The 21,130-nt window shown below is 44.3% G+C and overlaps 1 protein-coding gene across 5 annotated transcripts; it reads left to right on the plus strand.

The window, feature by feature from the left end:
• The first annotated feature begins 986 nt into the window (after positions 1-986).
• pdgfab (platelet-derived growth factor alpha polypeptide b) lies at positions 987-19,129 on the plus strand. 5 transcript variants are annotated; one of them, XR_010910846.1, is made up of 7 exons: positions 1,019-1,672; positions 2,843-2,939; positions 7,130-7,264; positions 8,498-8,688; positions 15,866-15,992; positions 16,629-16,753; positions 17,378-19,129. XR_010910846.1 is itself a non-coding variant. In XM_067477745.1 (6 exons), exons 1-6 carry the CDS (start codon positions 1,610-1,612, stop codon positions 17,389-17,391), a joined length of 630 nt encoding a protein of 209 aa, XP_067333846.1. In that variant the 5' UTR covers positions 1,025-1,609; the 3' UTR covers positions 17,392-19,129. The 5 variants fall into 5 exon arrangements, 1 of the variants encoding a protein (XP_067333846.1); XR_010910845.1 differs by having other exon boundaries at positions 1,024-1,672; positions 2,840-2,939; XR_010910848.1 differs by lacking the exon at positions 7,130-7,264 and having other exon boundaries at positions 987-1,672.
• The last annotated feature ends 2,001 nt before the right edge of the window (positions 19,130-21,130 follow it).

A 21,130-nucleotide genomic window follows, 5' to 3' on the forward strand; every position in this document is an offset into this window, starting at 1 on the left:
GCTCGTTTCACCATAACATCACACAACTTTAAAGGACACATTTACTCATGATTGTTAAACTGGTGAATTACATTTTAAAAAAACAGCACACAGTGGGAGCAACGTGTCACTTAAATCGTTTTTGCAGAAGGAAATTTTAATATAAAATAGTTGTGTTCATTTTACAGCGCTGGTACCATCCTAAAACGAACTTCATTGCCCCATTAAAATAGCTACGTTAATTACTCCACCAGCTGCTTCAGCGCTTTCTCTATGCAGTGTTTCCAGCCACAAAGCCCTAAGGCTGGCCTATGTGATCCGGCTGAATGGACAAGGTGGAGGGCAGCCCACCTGGATGGCAGACGTGGCTTCATGCTGACACCTCTGGCTGATAAGAGTGTGCGCGCACGCTGACTCTCTCTCTCTCTGTCTCTCCTGCAGGTATGTCTCGTTTATCAGGCCCTCGGGCTCTTCTCCCAGACCTCCCAGCACAGCACAGCAGCGCCGCACAGCCTCGAGTTTCCTCACAACACGTTAGGACCAGTCTGTTTTAACATGCAGTTAACTTGTTGCAGTGACCCCCACACACACACGAAATTTTTGAGAAAGGTATCATCCTGATAACGATACCTCTAACTGTTATAATATACATTTTAACACATTCTTAAGTCAAACAATTCCTCAAATGGGAATGAGAGCCACATTTCATCCTCACCATTATCATCATCTTCTTCATCATAATCATCATCTTCACATTTAGAAGCATCCTCGTCTCTTTTGTTTCCAAAGTCTTGAGTCATTTTCGCATCTTTTCCAATCAGTGATGTAATGAATATCGATTACATCCTGGATCTCTGAATGGGCTCTCTGTTGAAGGGCACACACACACACACACACACACGCTGATGGGGGATGGTGACATACTCTGGAATCTTAAGTCATCCAACCAGCCAACCAGCTCCCCTCAAATGAATAGACGCACCATCACCAAAACGCGAGGGGAGGCGCAACGGGCACGGAGCTGCTGGCTCTATATTCAGCGGCTCAGAGGCGCTCTCACTCCATTCACTTCAGAGTCCCACACAGTCAAGGAGCTCTGCAGACTGCTGCAAGACGGACTCTGGATAGCACAACACGGAAAACGTTCTCCATTGTGATTTTCTGAGAAGATTTGTTCGTTTGGATTATATTCTTCTAGGTTTATTAAATACTGTTATAGAAAAGTAGTCGTGCGTAATTTTGTCTAATAGTACCATTCACCAGAAGTGTTTTATATTTCAGTATCCTGGGCTAAAGTTTGAGGCCTATTTGTTAGAGGGTGAAGGACAAGTGCAATGCGTGTCAGAATTGTCTCTTGGGATTGTCCTACTTGCGCCTGGGGAGCTATGTCGAGCTGCCGCTCAGAGCTCGCTGAACAGGAGGCAGTCCAGCGTGATTAAGAAGAGTCAACTTTCAGTCTTTTGCTCCTCTGAGTTAAAACCAAGTGTAACACGGAGTCTGGCTGAGCAGCTCTGACACCCCCGGTTTTTCTCCGCGAGGGGATGGTTGTGGATCCTCTGGGGCCAGGAGCAACTCTGCGGCTCCTAGAGAACAGCACCTTTTTCCTATTCGGGGTTCATTCTAAAGGGAGATGAGAGCCGCACTTCGTTACATCCTGCTGTGGACGACGTACCTGGTGGTGGTCACCGCTGAGGTAAAGTTACCAGGACTCCGCACAGCCAGAGAGACACAGGGACGGACAGCTTGTGTCCCTCTGGTCCCGACTCTTTCACCGTGGTGCGAGTGTTACGGAGCGCGCATTTCTCCAGCACCTTCACAATTCACCACAACTTCTGCCCATAGAAAGCAAACGTTTTACCTACACTCTGTAATTAGGTTAGAAGATAAGACCATGATCACTACACCTACTTAATTTTTTTCTTTCATTTCAGTAAATCTGCATTCAGTCCAGTACGGTTTATTAGAAAATAGTGTCCTGAAAGGTGCTTTGGACTAATAGCTATTTTAAGAACAGTGTGAATGCAAGAATTCATTCTTCGACAATGAACAAACAGCTCACTCCAATTACCGCGTCGAGCTGTGACTGCGAGCTTTTTGAGAACCAAACTCGCGTCGGCACTTGGACGCATATTGCAGTTATTTTTGGCTTTTGTGCCAAATGTGTTTGTAGCCTGAGCCAAGTGGGCAAACGTATTGGTTGGGCTAAGCGCTTTCATGGGAACCGCTCTGGGTGATATAAATAGCCACTGTTCCTGTAAGGCTGCACGGTTTGGTCAACTTGAGGCGTTGCAGGACCGCAACAAGTGCAAAGTGTGGCGAGGTTCTGTTCACACACTTTTTTTTTTTTTTTACTAGAGATCACATGGTTTTATGCTGCTTCACATGTGAACAAGATTATCAACACTCCAAATGATTCTTTGATATATTGTTTCATCGCTATCTAAATGTAACAGTGGTTATGTGACACAATTTTATTTTCTGCGCCAGGCTTCCCACAATTAATGGAAGTAACAGACAACCTCTTATTATTCTAGGTCTGGGCGCCAAGCTAACCAAAAATATCCAAATCATAATTGTTATTATCCTGTGTCAAGCATGCAACTACTTCTTTACTTCTAAAATCGCCTAAGGGGCTTCAGCACCAGCGTTTCTCCATGTACGAGGAGAATGTTTGGCAGTGGGACAGACGTGCTTGATAGTTGGCACATAGTTTTAAAATTGTTCTAACGCTGATCTTCCTGGTGGTTGTTTCAACTCAGCAAGTTTATCCATACAGACAATTACACAAGCGTTTTGCCACTGACTGGACAAATCACTAACTTTCCTCTCTTGTTTGATTTCTGTGCCCTCCGCCCCCCAGAAGGAAGCGGAGTTTCCCCAGGAGCTGATAGACAGACTGTCCCACAGTGAAATCCACAGCATCAGCGACCTCCAGCGGCTACTGGAGATTGATTCAATAGGTAAATTCTGCCTCTTGATACTTAATATTTTTAATCCAATGACCTTTTTGTTGACACTTGGGCTGCTGTTGGTGATGTAACTGCGCGTATAGGGTGCAGCTGCACTTTGGCTCATGAATTGAAGCTCACAAGACATGCCAGGGACCATAGAGCTGTGCAGGAAATTGCTGAGGAATCTGTGCACTGAAGGGGAGCTGCCAAGTGCAGCCATGGCCTGATCAAGTAGTAACTGCGAGAGGTGCCTTTACTGTGACAAAGATGGACTTTCATTGGCAGGTTACTATTTATTTATGCATTTTTTCTCAGCTGTTGCAGCTACCACATTTGTTGGCCTGTAAACAGAGACATTGACTCGCTGGTCAGGAAGATTTTTTCTGCTTCAGGTTCTCTGAGGTGTAATGCCTTCTGAGAGTGTGTGGGTGTGTGTGGAGGGGGTTTCTGTATCAGACTGCCCTAGATTAAGTTACAGGGGTGCACTGGAAGAAGGTGTTTGCCTTCACATGAGCCTTTATTTACACAGGCTGTTGCCATATATCAAATTCACGACTCTCCTCTAAACATTTGTTGATGGAAATAAGTAATTACAAAATTTGCTTTAACAGTCCTATGATGTACAGAATCTTGGTGGTCATAGCTCGTTGGTAATCTCCAAACTTATACTCAGCAAAGGAACATTGGGACTCATCTTTCACTCAGGTATTCTGCTGTATAACCACACAATTGCTTTTCTGATGGACATATCAATTAGGACTAATAGCCCCACATCATCAGTGTGTTTCATTTATTAATTCACAATCAAGCCAACCTTTACTGCACAACAGCAGTCACCCCACTTTGTGCTGAGCCCAAATTGGATCCCTGAACTGCCTCAAGCATGAGAAGAGGTGTTTATAATTGAATTAACATGTCTTTCTTCAAACAGAGGAATGTTTTGCAGGGTAACATTAGTAGGCTGATTATTATTACGAGGACATAAATCTGTCTGACGGCAAGCTTGGAGGCCCCGTCCAGCCCATTAAAAGACCTTTGACGCCAGCCAGAGGGATATTTTCAGAGCTTTTGTTGCGGCTGGCCAGGACAGTAAAGCTACCAGTATAGGTTGAACTGTACATGGTGTAACATGTCAACCAGGGAAGGAGAAAAGAGTGCCTAAGGTGTGTTTGTTGATGTCTTTAAAGTCATGCAAGGACATTGGCACCAACAAGTTAATAAGGAATGATGTTGTCAGTTGTTTTGCTGTGGCACTCTATTTGTCTATACAGAGATTATTTTTATATTGGTTCCCCTTTTAGCCCTTGGCAATATCTCAGATCTCTGGAAGGCTGACTTTTTAATTCAGCTGTTAAGGACATATGCATCAGTACAATGGGAGAACCTGTAGAGGTTATCTAATGTGTGTGTGTGGGTGTGTGTGATTTAGTGCTGCTTGGCTCTGTGCAGTAATTTGTATTGAGGGTAGCTTCTTCGTTCCTGATTGATCAATGATATGACCTCACCGCAGTCTGCCGTTTGGCCCCTGAGGTGCTCCCGTACTTTTTCTTTCTCCTCTCTAGCCCTGTCTCCCTCCTCAGGTGGCCCCCTGGTCTGCCTGCTCTTATCTCTCTCAGTGAAGGACTTTGATAGACAAGAGAACCTGACTCTTGGCATGGGGCAAAGGTGGAGGAGGGAGCAGGAAAATTGGAGGTTGTGTTCTTGCTACTCTTCTCTCAGAAAGGCTGAAAACTGTTGTGCAATGTATTTGTTTCTGAAAATTTGGCTGGCTGTTTTCCTCCTTATACACTTGGCAAAAACCAAATGTTACAATTTCTTGACCTTGCCCAAGTCCCCATATGATCTAAAATAATTCTGTCAATCCAGGCACTAAACTGTTGACCAAAAAAAACAAAGAAGAGAAAAAAGAAACAAGAGAGAGTAATAGATTTAATTGAAATGAAATTATTCAAGCACTTACAATTCACTTTTGGCTGTTTGTAGAGAGAGAAAGAAGAAGGCAGGAAGAGTAAAAGTAAATGGTCTACACTTATATTGCCCTTTCCTTACTTACTGGTATGCAAACACTTAACAGTTGCTTCTCATTCACGCATTCACACACCAGTGGTGGCAGCTGCCATGCAAGGTGCTGGCTGGACTCACTGGAAGCAACTTGAAGTCCAGTGTCTTGCCCAAGGCCACTTTTACAAAGGAGGAGGCGGGGATTGAACTGCCAACCCCGGGGTTGGTGGGAGGCCTCTCAGCCTCCTGATCCACAGCCGCCCCAAGGGAAGGAGTCAGGGCTCTCAGCTAATAGAGGGAGTAATTTGCGAGTCATGAAAGCCTGATTCATGATGAGAGACTGTCTCCTGTCTTTTTTCTTGTCTCAGTTCGACGACACGCTTCGGGGGTGTTATTACTTCTTATTCACCTGGAACCAATAGAGGAGTAAACCCAGTAAATCCCTTACTTAAGCGACCATTCTCACTTTGCTTTTCTTTATATTTCATTTCTATTCATTTTTCAACCCCTCATTTATTTTTATTTTTCTACGTTTTAATGTAAAGAGTAAAAAAAAAAAAAACACTGATAGAAATGTTCTTTTATTATTCTAAAAGAAGAACTGCAGCCTTTTCTTCTGTGACACAAACTGTCCAGATAGCTACAGGTGTGACCCCCCCCCCCACTCCCATCCTCTTCTGACATGGATAATGAGCAAAGGGAAACTGTGGAGTGAGAGAGAGCACAGTGGGAGTTCAGTCAGTGACTTACTGTGTTAAATGGTTGTTAGGTAGGAAAATCCGCCCTGTGCTGTACACAGTGTGTGTGTATACATCATGCAGCTGAGAATGTATGTGACACAGGTATAAGTCCTTTGCTTAAAGCCAAGGCTCAGCTGGAGTCCACACTTCCTTTCTGTGGACCTTTGGCTCTGGGTCAGTGACTGTCGGACGGACTACATGGCAGGCTCATAGGAAATTCCCTTAACTCTCACTGAAGGGATTTATTGGGGTTGGAACCAAACAGTACTAGAAAGAGAAGGCACCCAAAAGCAAATAAACATCAAATCCCATGGTATGGACAATGTAAAGGTAGAGGAAATCCCTTCAGATGATTCTGGTCAGTGCACAAAGGAACTGGATCAGTGGAATGTGTTTGCCTGTGGCTAATCTTTGTGGTGCGGGTGTACATTGGTTTTAAAATATTATAGAGGATAATAAGAGGAGTTTGCACAGTCTTGAATGTATGTTTATGTTAAGTTTACAGGTGTAGGATTGTGTTAGCCAGGTGGGTGGGTATGCTGTACCTACAGACATGTGGACCCACCCACTTAGCAAACACTATCAGGCTCTGCTCTCTGGGAAAACAAGCTTTATCGTTTTATAGCTGCTCTGGCACTCTTCTGTTGTCCACATCATATTCTGGGTGGGGACCAAAACAAGCAAGCTTTATCAGATGACCATGGCTATGAATAAGCTGAGCAGGCTATAATAGACTGGAGGTTTAAGGAGCTAACATTGCAGCATAACAGAACATGTACTTTTCCAAGCCGCTGACTGATTAAAAAAGCAAACATTTTCAGGTAAATGAGAGACATGAAACCACTAATTAGGCGCAGGGATAATGGCAACTGAGTACCACCTGTCAAATGACCACTTTACTCCCCTGTGTGTCTGTGAAAGCTGGTTGTTTTTGAATGATCTTGCTGACTCGCCTGCATCTAGACTCCTCATTCCTGCTGGGAAAATTCAGCCTAACGAATGAGCGAGGCTGATGTACAAGGCTGGCAATTGCATGATGCTGCCTCCGGCCTGTCCCCTAAACACTCTTTGACTGTTTACCTTAATTTGGGAAATCATCAGCAGTCACCCTGCATGCCTGCCCACCCGCCCGCCTGCTTGAAGGGACCCAAGGTTTTAGGGAAGCATGTGTTACATAGAGCACAATAAGCCAGTAGGAAGTTACCATCTCATTATGGTTGTGTGACTAACCGACACACTGTTTGTTGTGGCAAGGGTACATAAAAGATCAATGGCGGATCACATACAGCCTCTTGGTGAGTTCTAAGCAAGTCACCCACCACAGTCACTCAAGGCTGGTAAAGCTGCAGCGTTGGCTGCAGACTCACAGATGGTTGTTGGTTGAATAAGCGTCTTGTGTTTGTGTTTGCCTCCTCTTTGTGTGACATCATTATAACAGTTGCCTTATGTTTTCACGAGGTACGGGAAACGATGTTATTGAGGAGCCCAAGCGCCGCTACCACCAAAGCCATCATAAGAACTACTCCCACCATCACGGCTACTACAATGACCTGAAGAGCTCACAGCTCCACAGTCGACGCAAGAGGAGCATCGGTAAGACTGAATATCGAGCATTGTATGCTCCACTGTGCAGCTCGGAGGTTGCATCATGATTACATTTGGCACTGTATTGTATCACAAGTTGCGGTGTCATAAGGCTCTAAAAATAATATCTATCATAAATACCGCCCCTATCATACAGTACGAGATCTTCCCAGGAGATGAAGCCGATCACTTTACACTAATTTCGAACAAAGCTAATAGTTAGTGGCTTTCATACTGCTTGTTTGCGGATAAATGCAGCCTTAATGAAGACATCTACCCAGTATTTATGGCAATCAAGCAATTGCGAGAAAGCAGTCTGGTGTGTGAGCTTGAAAAGGACGTCTGACATGAAGCCTTTTAATTGGCCAGATGCTTGCAGATCTAAGACACACGCGTCAGGGGGAGAACTATATCCTTGAGCATGGAAATTCCAGGCATTCAGGGTTCAAGTTGCAGCTCGCCTGGACTCTCAGTCAAATTTCTTCATAAAACGCCATGCGGTACGATATCTGATCGAGCTGTGGAGAAAACCCATGTAGTGTGCGATGTGTGTGTGTGTTAAGACGGGCTGCGCGTCATTTACGTGTCTCCCAGCAACGCTGCATTTAAAGCAACACGCGATTTAGTGGTCGTGTTTCATGCAAGTGCTGCATATCGTGTGACATAGTATACCATTCTGGCAGCTGTCGACAAAAGCAGTCATGTTCTGCACAGGATGCACATATCATCTTTACGACATAATGATATCTTACTGTACACATCTTCAGGTGGAGCGCTTGTCAGTGCATTAAACCTGAAATGAATGCCTTCCTCTTTTCACTACAGACAACAGGTTCAAAGGCCATTATTAGACTTCCCACCGGAGGACATAGAGGTTTTCTGGCCTCGTCATGCTACATTAACCCCAGTAAACGCTCTCTTTCTGTCTCACCATCACGAATCCCAGAGCTCCTCAGCTGATATGAGATCAGCTTTTTTTTTCTTTTTTTTTGGGATAGCTTGTCTTCTTAACAGCCTTAAATAATTTGGGTGTGATCTGAGGCAAAAGACGAACAGCTCCCACATAAAGTGAGTCATCGAGTGATGAGCAGTGAAGGAATGCATGAAGCAGCTGGGAGCGAGAAGGACGGATTAAAAACAAATACATTAGCACGCGCCTGCATTCGAAAAATGTGTCACTGAACACTCACGCGGACCAAACACATTAACCCGACTCCTGCTTCTTCCCTCTCTCGCTTCCAGTGGAGGAGGCGGTCCCAGCGGTGTGTAAGACGCGGACGGTGATCTACGAGATCCCCAGGAGCCAGGTGGATCCCACATCTGCCAACTTCCTGATATGGCCGCCCTGTGTGGAGGTGAAGCGCTGCACGGGCTGCTGCAACACCAGCAACATGCGCTGTCACCCTTCCCGCAAGCACCACCGCACCGTTAAGGTAGGCTCACTTTGTTACTGCAACACACACTACAATCATACTTACTCCAGTCAATCCACACACACTATGTAAGTAAATCACATGAGAAGCAAGGTGCTTAAACATGCTTTCCTTCAAGCCTCTTTCCCACACAACCTCCTCTTCATTTCACTCTCCCCTCTGACTCTTACCAAACCCCGCTCCCATTCCATCCGATCGCTACCCTCTCTCCTCATCACTCTATCCCATGTATGGCGAGAGGCCAAGGTGGCTGTGCCAGGACAATGGGAGGGAGTAGGGGAAGGAGGGAAATAAGTTGGGAAGGGGCGGGTTGTTGGCACCTTCAGCCAGGACATCTGTTGAAGAGAGGGATGCTGCTGCCAAGACAGAGCTATAGAGTGACAGAAAGAGTCTCCCGTATCTTGAGAATGTCTGAGTGTCAACGGCCACTGCACAGTGATTCCTCCGCTCTATGTTTGTTTGTGCTTTCTGGAAGTGAGGAGCCTGGAGGAAAAGAGGCGACAAAGAGAAAAGAGAGAAGGATTGGAGGGGATCGCACTGTTTGGCATTAGTAGCTTGAAAACATGTCCTTCTGGTCAGCATCAGAGAAGACACCGTAGCTGGAGCTCAGCTGTATTTCTGTCATATTTACAGTACATCCTGTTAGCTAGTGCATAGCTCTGTTTAGAGGTATGGGAGTTATGTGCTCTGTTCTGTATGGGTAAGAGACAACTGGGGGATAAACAGGATAGCCTGGAACCCTGTGTTTGTGTTTCTCTGTGAGACCATCTCTGCAGTCGTTTGTAACTTCTCTTTAATCAAGGGCACTGGGACATTGCTTTACCCCTTGCCTCTCACACAGGACTTTTAAAGATGCCGCTTTGATAGACAAGAAGCTCCTGCCCCTGCCCCCCACCGACTCCTGCCTCTTTCCTCTTGGCACACTGGCACAGGTCAGAGAGATTTCAGTATAACATAGAAGGGCATCTTTGACCTCCTCTGTTAGTCGTAGAGATGGTAAGACTGTACTGACAGGACGACTGTTGTAGAGCATGGGGCACTGCATCCAGGGCACAGGGTTTATGGGCAGAAACGCTGACTCATAGCAAGAGTCAACTCTGATATACAGCACACCCTGTGTGTCTGTCTGTCTGCACGCAAGCTTGTCTGTCTCTCTGTCTGCCAGACAGTCGGTGTCTGTCATCCTCAATAGGAGCTCTGTCCATGATCACAGTGACCGGTATGGATGGAGAAACACTGACGTCGGTGGACATGACATTCTAAGGCTCGATTCAGCTATTCCTGGAATGCCGTGATCCATGCGACGTATGGCCGTGTCCCCTTCATGACACTGAGGACAAAATGGGCACATAGACTGGAGAGGGAACCTTCAGGCGTGGTGGGCAGGGTTCCACCGGGGTCGTTTTTGCATGTGGTTCTAGCCGCAGGCAGGGGTGTGGGGTGCCGACGGGCGGTGTATCACTGGAAAGGTCATCTGTCAGGGCTTGCTACGGTCAGGAGACATTCACCACATTGTGTGTGAGAAACAATGTCTCATGCCAAGTTTTTTTTTCTTTCTGTCAGTCCTCTCAGCACTTGGTCTGAACAGGGGTTCAGTTTGTGCTTCTCCCTCCGTTTATAAAAAAGTTAAAAATGTTGCACGGGTCTGACTTGTTTTCCTTCTGCTGGCCAAGGATGGGAAAAGAACACAGTCACTGTGTTTCTTTCCATCTCATGCCACTATGCATTTGTCCAGATTGCACCTTTTTATTGATTTATTCCACCTCTTCTCTTTCTCTCCCTTTTTCCTTTTTCATGCTATGGACCAAAAAAGGAGAACGGGTCTATGCAGGCCCTGTACTGTACAAGTCTGTCCTGTTCAGTACTAGGGTGATTAAAAAAAAAAAAAAAAGCAAAATTCAAATAGGACATGACTGAGGGAGGAGAAGGGGCAGATTTTAAAAGAACACTCTTTCTGTTTTTTGGTTTCCCTTTCCCTTCCTCTTATTCTTTTTCGAATGTCCTTTGCCCTTTAGTCTAGCTCTGTAAAATGTTCTGGCTGTTTTTGTGTTGTCTGCATGCCTTGGCACATAGAGGACACTGTAAAAGAGAGAGGTGTAAAGATAGGCATCATGCCAGCTGTTCAGCGATGGTAGAGCACTCAAAAGTCTTTAAAAGAGAATAAGTGAGAGTGGCAGAAACGAGAAGAGGAACCGAAGCAGAAAGGCTGGGGAGACATGCAAAGTAGAGATGCAAACAGAATTCTTAATGAGCACATGTTTTTATGTATTCAGACTCTATCATCTCCACATTCCTGTAACTTCTCCTTCACCACCACCTTCTGTTGCACTTTGAGTGACACCATATTCACTCCCTCTCCAAATTTGAGCATCTTGGCCCTCCACTTTCTTTTTCATAGAGGCGATTCCTACACATTTCATCTTCTGATTGCTTTTATGCCTTGTGTGTTTTATCACAAAGGTTGGCAGAATATTGCAGCCATCATATCAAGTGTTGTGTTTTTTTGAGATAAAGTAGAAAAGCAGGAAATTGCAGTTTTAAAATGTAACAGTTTTTATCTTTGGTATATTCATGGCATCAGGAAAATTCTCTTAATGTCCTTCAGACTCCTCTCCATTAGTGTCTTTTGCCTTTTTCTTTCATATTTTATGTTTTCCTCATATTTCATATTATCTCTTGGAGATCAACTGCTCTTCTTTTTCATAGTTATTATCTGTCTGCTAACAACTGCAGCTGTGTGCAGGCCAGCGATTACATTTATGTAAAATCAAAGGTTTTTTTGTGCTTAGTGCTGCAAGAATACACAGTTGAGAGTCTCCTTATTGTGTCAAGACAATTCAGAGTGCTACAGATAATAGAGAAAAGTGAAATATGGAGAAAGCATAAATGAGCTGCTAATTATAGCCTTGAGTCCCACAAAGTAAATTTAAAAAATGCAAAATTACAGTGTTTTCTGCTGCAAATGGTATTTTTGTAATCTTTTATTTAGGAGGTTGCCACATCTGTAAATATAGAAGCAAAACATGAGAACTAAGCCTTTTTCATTCACCAGGTGCCACTGTCTAATCAGCATGGCACAATTTGTGCCAACAATGAAGTCTCTCTCATTTGGTTTGGTATGGTAGTTGGAATTTTTGCATTTTGAGGAGGGGTCAGACAGGGTCATCAGCACACATCTGTGTAAACCCAAGGAGGACACTGTGTGTGTGTGCGCACGCTTGTGCATGTAAGAGACTAACACGCTCCATGCTACTCTACATAAACTCCCCCACCACAGAGCAGGGACGACAACGTTTGTGTGAAGCGGCAGCAAGAGGAAGGCGGGCCGCAGAGTAATGAAGTGTTGATGGGTGCTGGATCAAAGCTGAGGCTGACAGAGGCCAGACGGATGCAGCCACAGTGCTGAGTGTGGGGGTCCACACATCTCCCTGCGCTGGCCCGGGCCCCGATCCTTACTCACAGAAATGTGCACGCGCACACACACACACACACACACCTTTTTATGATTACCTGAGCCACAGTGAGTCAGAATTTTGTGTTGGGAGTAGCAGTAGGAATAATTGTGTGGGATGCTAATTTACAAGGTGTTTCATAAATAAGACAATATGATGGTGATACAGTGAACATGATTTATGTTCATCTGAAGTGTCCTGTGGATTACATGAGGAGGGGGGCGGATGGGAATGAGGGCCTCCCTGTTTGAAGTCCCTTTGCAGCTGTGAATTATTTTCCCTTTGATTCACTCAGCTCTTTTACAAAATGAAGACGGGTGTGTGTGTGTGTGTGTGTGTGTGTGTGTGTGTATACATTTATGTGTGGTGTGCACAACGGGGGTTGTGGGGCAGGTCAGAGACCATGGGAGCTTCCCAACCAAGCCAGAAGCCAGAAAGTTTGGCTACCGCTGCACCGGCTGGAATGCATCAGATCGAGCAGGAAAAGTGGCAGTCTTATTTTAATCATATTTTACTTCATTTCTGTATTTTCCTTCACTCCTCCTTTCCTGTCCTCCCTTTCACTCTTCTCTTCTGACTTCATCCTCCCCCTCCAGCTCTCTTCTCTGCTCAGCAGTCCCCCTTAGTCTTGGAGTCTGATTGTCTGTTATGAGAAATAGTTGTTCACTCCCTCACTCTTTCAGTCTCTGTCCTGCAAACAAAGAAAATCTCCCACTCTCTAATTTTATCCCTCGGTCAGACTTTATTTATCTGTGGATACTTTGATATCTGATACCGCATGATGGCTTTTCTGTCTAGGAGAGCAAAGGAAGCACAGCACACAGCTTGATAGCAGCGCAATCCTGTGTGCGACATGATAAATACTGCCCCTTGTTTCCTCTTTTCTAGCCACACTTACTGTGATAACCCTTTCCACCCGTCACCCCTGAGTGTGTGTTGTGCGTGATTAAAGCAGTGAGCAGCAGGTTGTCTAGCCTGTCTTTGTCTGACGTTTTGTCTGCAGAAACACAAGTTTCCTTTCTTCAATTTTAGAGAACAGCCAAATCTTTTTTTACTTCACATTCCAACTCCCTGTATCACATCATTAGAGTTGTAGAAGCTCTTTTTTTGTCTAATTTCCCTCCTGACAGATGAATTGGCACCCCGCCCTTCCACCCCTCCATGATCCAAACACACACATAGATTTTTATTTATTTTTCCCTGATTCTGTCTCTGTTCCAGATTGTGATCCCCTGTGGTGCACATCTACATCCCTTTTGTGTTTTCTTTGGAAGGCTGGAGTAAAACTTTCCTCTCCATCATACTCTCATCAGTGTTTCATGCTCAGGGAATTCCCAATTAACCAAAATGGGACAGTCGGCTTTACGCTGAGGACAAACCGATGGGGTGCACTTCCCAGAGCCCCGTGGCTCACCCCAACCCTGTCGGATATCATTCCACAGCCACTCAGGGGATTCTTTCTCAGGGCCCCGGCTTTCTGTGAAGTCTAAAGCGGTTTGATTTATACAAATAGTGTGTGGGGCCCCTCGTCATAGCATGGGGGTCTCTTTCTGATGTATGTTTTATGTGAGAAGTCATGGACTCTGGATAGGAAGCTGCTGTTCTTTGTTCAGGAGTGGCTAAAAACAGAGGAGGGGAAAATTAAATATGCACATAAAGTGGAAAAATTGTAGGAGTGTGTAGGTACAATATATTCTCATAACACAAGAAACAGGATACAAGGTGGTAGGATCAAGAGAGAGAGTGTTGACAAAGTGGGCAGAGCAAAGCCACAGTAATACCTATACACTCTGTGTGTGTGTATGTGTGTGTGCGTGTTTGCATACTTCTGTGCATATAACTCCTGCACAGAATGTTTTTAACCCTGCTGTGACAGGGACAAGGAGACAAGCCTATACTGCTGGGCCTCTCATTAAGAGGACTATCGCCTTATGGCTCTGTCAATAGCTGTTTGTTTGATCAAAAGAGCTTGTGTGTGAGTGTGTGTGTGTGTGTTAGTCATTAGGCTCATCCTCAATATCATGTTTCGGTTTCCTGTTGGTTACACTGGAATCCTCCTCATTGAAAGAATTCCCACATCCAACTGCAGAGACAGCTCCGTCTCTCATCTCTCTTCCTTATCCAGTTTTTTAGATAGACTTTTGCTTAATACATTAATACACCTTTAGAACGATTCTCTATACTTTAAGCGTAATATTTTTCCACAGTGGGTAACCCAGAAACTAAATGTAACACAAGACACACAAGGTAACACAAGAATGCCATCTAACACTAGTCGTGATTATCAGTCCCTCCTTCCCATTCTTTAACACCCCCCCCCCCCCCCCCCCCCACCCCCCACCCCCTTTGCACACACACATCCTCCTCTTCCGTAGTGAGAGTAATGGTCAACCTTCAGTGCTGTCAATTCTCCTCTCTGGCCCTTTCAACCACTCTCTCGAGCTGTCAAGGCCCGGAAACTGCAAATACACCATCGCTACCCCAGACGCCATTGTCTTCTGTTTGCTCACTGCATACCTCCTGTGCTTGCTTACCCTCTAACTCCCTGTTTCTCTTTCTTGTTCTTGTCTCTCTGTGGAAAGAAACTGTAGCATGGGAGCAGCTGGTAAACCTGCCTGCCCTTGACATGTTTCTGCCTCAGTTTTAGCCTCACCAGATGACCCTACAGCTATTGTTGCTGCATTGACATGAGGCAGTTCTCACTGTGTGAATGTCAACATTGTACTTTGTTTTATCAGACAGGGATTTGTATGTTCATTTGTTTGCATGTCTAATTCATCACGAGAGCCAGTCCTGCCATCATAGGATAGAAAAAGAAACTCTCTTCACTCTGGCTCTTTTTGTGTATGCAAGCCTCATGTTGAGTACAAAATTGCATTGTTCACAACACCAGAGAATTCTGGCAGATTATAGGTTAATATTCCCTCTCATGCTGTGACCAGGAAGAACCTACCTCATCAGAACCTACATACCACCTTCTCTACATACAACATAGGCCTTTCCTAAGCCTTGGAGGTCTGGTCCTTTTTTATTATGAGCTGTTGGGTGGGAAGTGAGGGTCATCCCTGTTGTGTTAAACAGACTTAAGGATAGGAATTCCTGAGTTGCTTTGGTCTTTCTTAGATTGTTAGGGCTGTGGTTCTACTGCTTAGATTAGACAAAATAAACTGTATTTCATGCATGCACACGTTAAGCAACACTTTCCCTAACTCTTGCAGAAATATAAATGTGGTTTAAAACTATCCTACATGTCAGGACAATGTGCTGACATTTAGGTGTGTGACTGTCTGGATGTGGATGCTCCAGGCCTGGAGCAAGGGGGGATCTCCCAGCCTCTCTTCTCCTGCCAGGGTAAACCTTCCTTGGGCCCTTAGGGTGTACACCACACCCCCAACTCTTCATCTCTCTTCCCCCGTTGTTTGAGCTTGCTTAAACAGGGTCATACACTCAATTCAGTATTTACACACCTGATCAACAGCCCATAGAGCACACAGCATCATGCATCAACCTCTGAGGAATGCTGCCGTCACACTCTAAACCCAACAAGGCAAAGCAACCGCTGGCATTTTTTATGAATCGGTTTATGAAAGAGTCATCAGTCACAGCGCTACGCCTCTTGATTCTAGTGGATGAGCAAAGAGCGTGTGCAGTCATTGACGACACTTGCACGGCGAAGAGTAATGGAGCTGGCTCCGTACCTAATCTCTTCTTTCTTTTCTCGTCAGGTAGCCAAGGTGGAGTACGTGAGGAGGAGACCCAAGCTGAAAGAGGTCTTTGTGCGGTTAGAAGACCACCTGGAGTGTGTGTGTACATCACAGCACCATGTGGTGGAGTACTCAGATGCAGAAACAGGTAAATGTGACCCTAACATTTTGTACATTATCACATGTTCCTGCATTGCCCATTTGCACACCAATAACTCTGGGGCTGAGTTTGATGACTCTTGCTCTGATCCTGGTTTCTCTTCATGTGAAATCTCACTTTCCTGTCTTCCTCATGTCTGTCTGATGGGGTCTGTCTCTCTCTGTCTGTCTGTCTCTCTGAAAGGCTCTTCGGCTTTGCACTGGATGACCTTTTTTTCCATATTTGCTCCAAAACAGGCGCACACACCTGTGAGGTCAATTGCTATTGCAAAACTATAAAGCTTTTGTGTTTGTGCCTTGTTGGATGGTGTGTGTGTGTGTGTGTGTGTGTTTGCGTGTGAGAAAGTATTTTCAAGCCTTTTTGCTAAGAAAGGGTGTCCAAAGGCTGTTTGACATGGCAGCAGGTAAATCCACCGGTGCCTTGATCTGAAGCCTTCCTCTCTCTCTGGAGGCAGATAAGCGCAGTGAAGTGTGCTGATAAGTCATCTAAAGTATTTATAATGTGTCATATCTTTGCACTCTCTGCTTCTGTCCCAGGGCTGTTGTGCCTCATTCTGTATCGTAAACTCTGCTTATTGCTGTTAACCCTCCTTCCTATGCACCCTCCCTGACTTTGTGTTTTCAGGCCATCATAGGGCTACAGCTAAAAAAAGGAAACCTAAAAAGCTAAGGCCCAGCAAGGATTTATTGGCGACATAATAAAGTTGCTCTCATTACCCAAAGTCCACTGGAGAGCTGTGAAGGGAACAGGTAGGACTTTAGCACCGCAGTGTCCTTTCACCTTTTGACACTGCACTGGCCCAGTTAGGGTTCAAAGATGGCCTGCCAATCACCGTCACCAATCACATCACAGCCAATCAGATTGAGAAAAGGGAGGGCTAAGGAAAAATGTGCTTAGTTCCCCAATGCTGCATGTTGATTTTGTTGCCTGCTGAGCATGAACACCGCATACATCTGTTTTGTGTCATCGTGGAGGGATTGCGTGAGCTTGTGCACTGTTTCTGTCATATTATACAGTAAAGACACCACCCTCTGGATGTAGTGCTTCACTTGTTAGAAGACACCCTTCTTGCTGTAGTTCACATTATCGTGTGAGTGCATATCTTAAAATCGTGTAATGCACAGGTTTTTTTTTGGGTCCAGTTGCCTTTTACTATGGACACATGTATAATAATTCATGCTTTTGACTTCATCTGGTCTGATCACACGTTTTGTAATCTGGAGAAACACGACTGAGAACTTTGTGGGTGTGTTGTAAAATGCATGAACTAATTGATGCAGTTGGGCAATTATATATTTGTTCTTTATGGTAAAACATATCGATTGTTTGTAAAACAATGTTACTAATCCCACATTTTTGTCTTTTTACTACAGTGGACATGAGGTGAGACCAATTAGAACAAGGAACTTCAGCGTGGGAGGGACCCAAATAGAGGATGCCACCAACAGGAGACCTGCTTTGTCCTCTTCCTCGCAGATGTGCAACCTTCATTTGAAAAAAAAAAAACTTTTCTGTAAAGAATGAGAAGTAAACAACGGACGAAAATAAATAAGATGCCAAAGGTGCTTTTTAGAGTAAACAATAACCAGTGATGATGACTTTCTCTGTGGTACGCCAATTACCCAGACAACTGAACCCTGGCGCTGAGAAAGATGCTGCAGAGCTAGGGCAGGCCAGAAAGAGGCCAAAGGGAGAGATGATGAAAGGGATTTGTGTTGAACTTTTTTGACAGACTTTGTTTGAATAAGACACACAACCAAAATGGCTATGAAATGGTTGGGTCAAGCCTTCGTGGGAATCGCATGCTCAGACTCCAAAACAGCGGTGGATGACCTCCAGCTGGGCAACATGAAAGTGCCCTTCCCTGTTTAAATGACCCACGCATACACAGGAAGAAAGAATGTCAGATGTAGGAAAACAATGGAAAGTGATGGAGTTATGTAGGTGTTCCTTTTTTTTTTTAAGACTCAGAGCATCAGACATTTTTTAGATGTTTTCTCTGAGTACAGAGGAAATCTTCCCTGAAACCCCTGGTGGTCTGTGACTTTGCCCACCCACTATGTACAGTTGAATCTGAAATGGAAGATACGCCGCTCCTTACAAACTATTTATATTTGTGGACGTTTACTTTTTGTGACTTCCAGTGCGAAAGAAAGAACTTACAGGCTGTTTGTATGATTTCGGATACATGCAAGAGCTCTGTGGGCTCTGGTTCTATGTAACCATCAGTATCACAGTCATTTTTTAGTTGTTGTTTTTATTCTTGTCTTCCATGTTTCTTATTATATTACAGTATATCTGAATGATGTCAAGTCTTGTATATGGTTTGGATGTATGTGCAAGGAGGAGGTGTGAGAGTCCCTACAGGAAGATGCTTTATTTTTGTTATGAAATATATTATGCTTACTTATATCCATGCAGAAATTACGTTTAATTCTTTCACTCTAGTTCAATGTCTGTATGTAATCCTTTTGGAAAAGGCGCAAACATGCAGGCAGGGGGTGAAATAGATTGGTATTGGGCCAATGATGCTTGTAATAAGATGTGTGTCAGAGATGTGAAAAGTGTGAGCGTTTTAAACATGGCAGTCATAATGAGTGACCATCTTTATGTAACGACACACAAGCATGCACATAGTACGTTAGAGTGTGTGCACACAAAAATGATAAAGAAACTCTAGAGTGGATGCATGTAGGAGAAGGGATAGACAGGGTGTGTGCAACCTTACACTCGCTTTTCTGCTACAAGGCTGTTTTTCCAGCCATATCACTCGAAGGTTGATAAGGAAGATGCCCGCCCGGTCTGCTTCACAAGCACACATGTTGTGCCTGCAAAGGACAAAGTCCACTCTAAAGAGTGAATGAGTGAGCAAAGCAAATGGACAAGTGTATGAATGGACCTCTTGTTTAGCTAGACTTTACTCCTCTGTTGACAGCAGAACAAATCTCTGATTGCTCCACCCTTTGAAGTGTGTTGCACCTTTTACAGACACATACCTTCAGGACAGATCATGTGTAGTGCTCTGAGGTGGCCTGAGAACATTACAGTACTAGTCTGAAACTGTGCCCAGATGTAACGTATGGTTACCAGCTCCTTTAACAGTGATGAGAGTGTAACCAGGCCAACGTGTCGCAAAAACAATGTTCGTCTTCCTCCCTGTCCAAAAGAGGAAGTTTTGACTGCGATTATTTTAACTGTCGAAGGCAAAAGAGTGAGTCACTATGCATTGTGAAGTGAGTCAAGTGAAAGTCAAATGAAAGACGTTTTACTGAAACATGGCTGTATCAGCTACTGTTAAGTTGTAAACATCAGCTCTTAGACACACAGCACACCTGTGCATTACCTTTTCATCATCTGGACGGTGCTATATTTAAAAGGCCAATGGTTCATCACTGTTCACATTCACATTTACATCAATGATATATAGTGTTCTCAGTAAACCAGGGACCACACTTAGAGCTATTTGATTACAGAAAATGCATTTATGCTATCAGCAAGCCTTTAATTACTTTTCTTTTGGGCTTCCATTGGATAAAGACAGCAATAACCATAATTTATATTTATATTTATGTTTTCAACAATAAATATATTTCTGCGTATGAAATTCTGTACTGGATGTTGACTCCCTTAATTTGTTTGCAGCGTTTCTTTAGGGTGGTAACAATATGTCGCGCAGCACTAGAGACTGAAACAGTTTAGAATAAAAGACCTATAGGTAAGAGTTCAGAAGAGTGGAGTCTGCATGTGTTGTGCTTCCGCTTAAGGCAGGACAGAAGCTGGTGATGTATAAAGGAAATGTGAGCTTTTCCAGGCTTTCAGGCCGAGCAGGAGCTGGGATTTATTCCAGGATCCAACGGCAGCAGACGGTAGGTGCTGGGGGCTTTATTACTTTTCCCTGAGGAGCTAACCCTAATCCTAGGGCTGAGGGACATGAAAGCCCCTCTCCTCTGCACTTCCCACCCGTGCACCCTATTTATTACCTCAGGAGGGAGCCAGATGAAGAAAGGTAAAACATTAAAGAGAAAAAGGATTAAGGCAGAGGATAAAGCTAAGATAAAAGGAAGGGCAGGGGCTTGATTGATTTTATTGATTTTAATCGGAGATGTCCAGCCACACTCATACAGAGGTTGGACTGAAGTAAGGAATGACAATGTGGTAATGGTAAAGGACGAAGAAGGGTGGCAATATCCAGAGGAGTGAGAGTGCAATGGGATGGAGACAGAGGAGAAAAAATGAAGAGAAAGAGGGAGTGAAGTGGCCTCAGGATGTGGGTAATCGGCACCACAGCAAGAAAGGGCAGACAAGGGCAGCACTAAGTGGACATGCTTTCATAAACATTGCCAGAGGGGGATGAAGAGGCAGACAAGGTGTGAAGAGGGCTGCTGCATGGGCTGTGTGTGTGTGTGTGTGAGAGAGAGAGAGAGAAAGAGTACGTGTGGAGTTGAACAACACAAAGAAGGTTTCCCAGTGTGAAACATGAATGACTGAAATTTCAAGCTTTCAAGCACTACCCACACTGCACATGATCAGAGTTATGGGGGATGTGGGTGGTGAAAGATACATGGTAAAGCTTTGATAACCTCTTCCCATTTTTGTGTTTACTGTAAATAATTTCTTCTTTTCACATATGTACTTCACATATGTTTCTCCAGGGCCTGATAGGCCTGAGTGTTGGCACATGTCCCTGGACTGAGACAGCTGAACAAGGTAAAGATGTGGGGTAGTTATGATATGATGTAAGCATTCAAACCTAAACAATATAACAAGCAAGCAAAGAAGCAAACAAACCAACTAACATACAAATAAATACACTTATTACTGCCTGTACAACATCTAAAATTTAGAAAGGACATTACAATATGTTCTGTTGAAGCTGCTGTGCAAGCAACAGTGATTCAGCAGTGGTGCTTTCCATTTAGCTTCGGTCCAATAATCTTCTGCATTTTATTTAAATCTTTTATCCAGAATAACGCTAATATAATTTTGTAATTTAATCGATTAGGAATAACCTTAATATGGTCATGCTGTTTAATATCTTACAAAATCCTTGAGAGGGTGAAATCTATGACATACAGATGTGCTTACCATTTACCATTTACTATGTGCTGACAGTTGCTATCCTGGTG

The sequence above is a fragment of the Channa argus genome, chromosome 15 (genome assembly GCF_033026475.1).
Source record: "Channa argus isolate prfri chromosome 15, Channa argus male v1.0, whole genome shotgun sequence".
In the NCBI taxonomy this organism is placed as follows: Eukaryota; Metazoa; Chordata; class Actinopteri; order Anabantiformes; family Channidae; genus Channa; species Channa argus.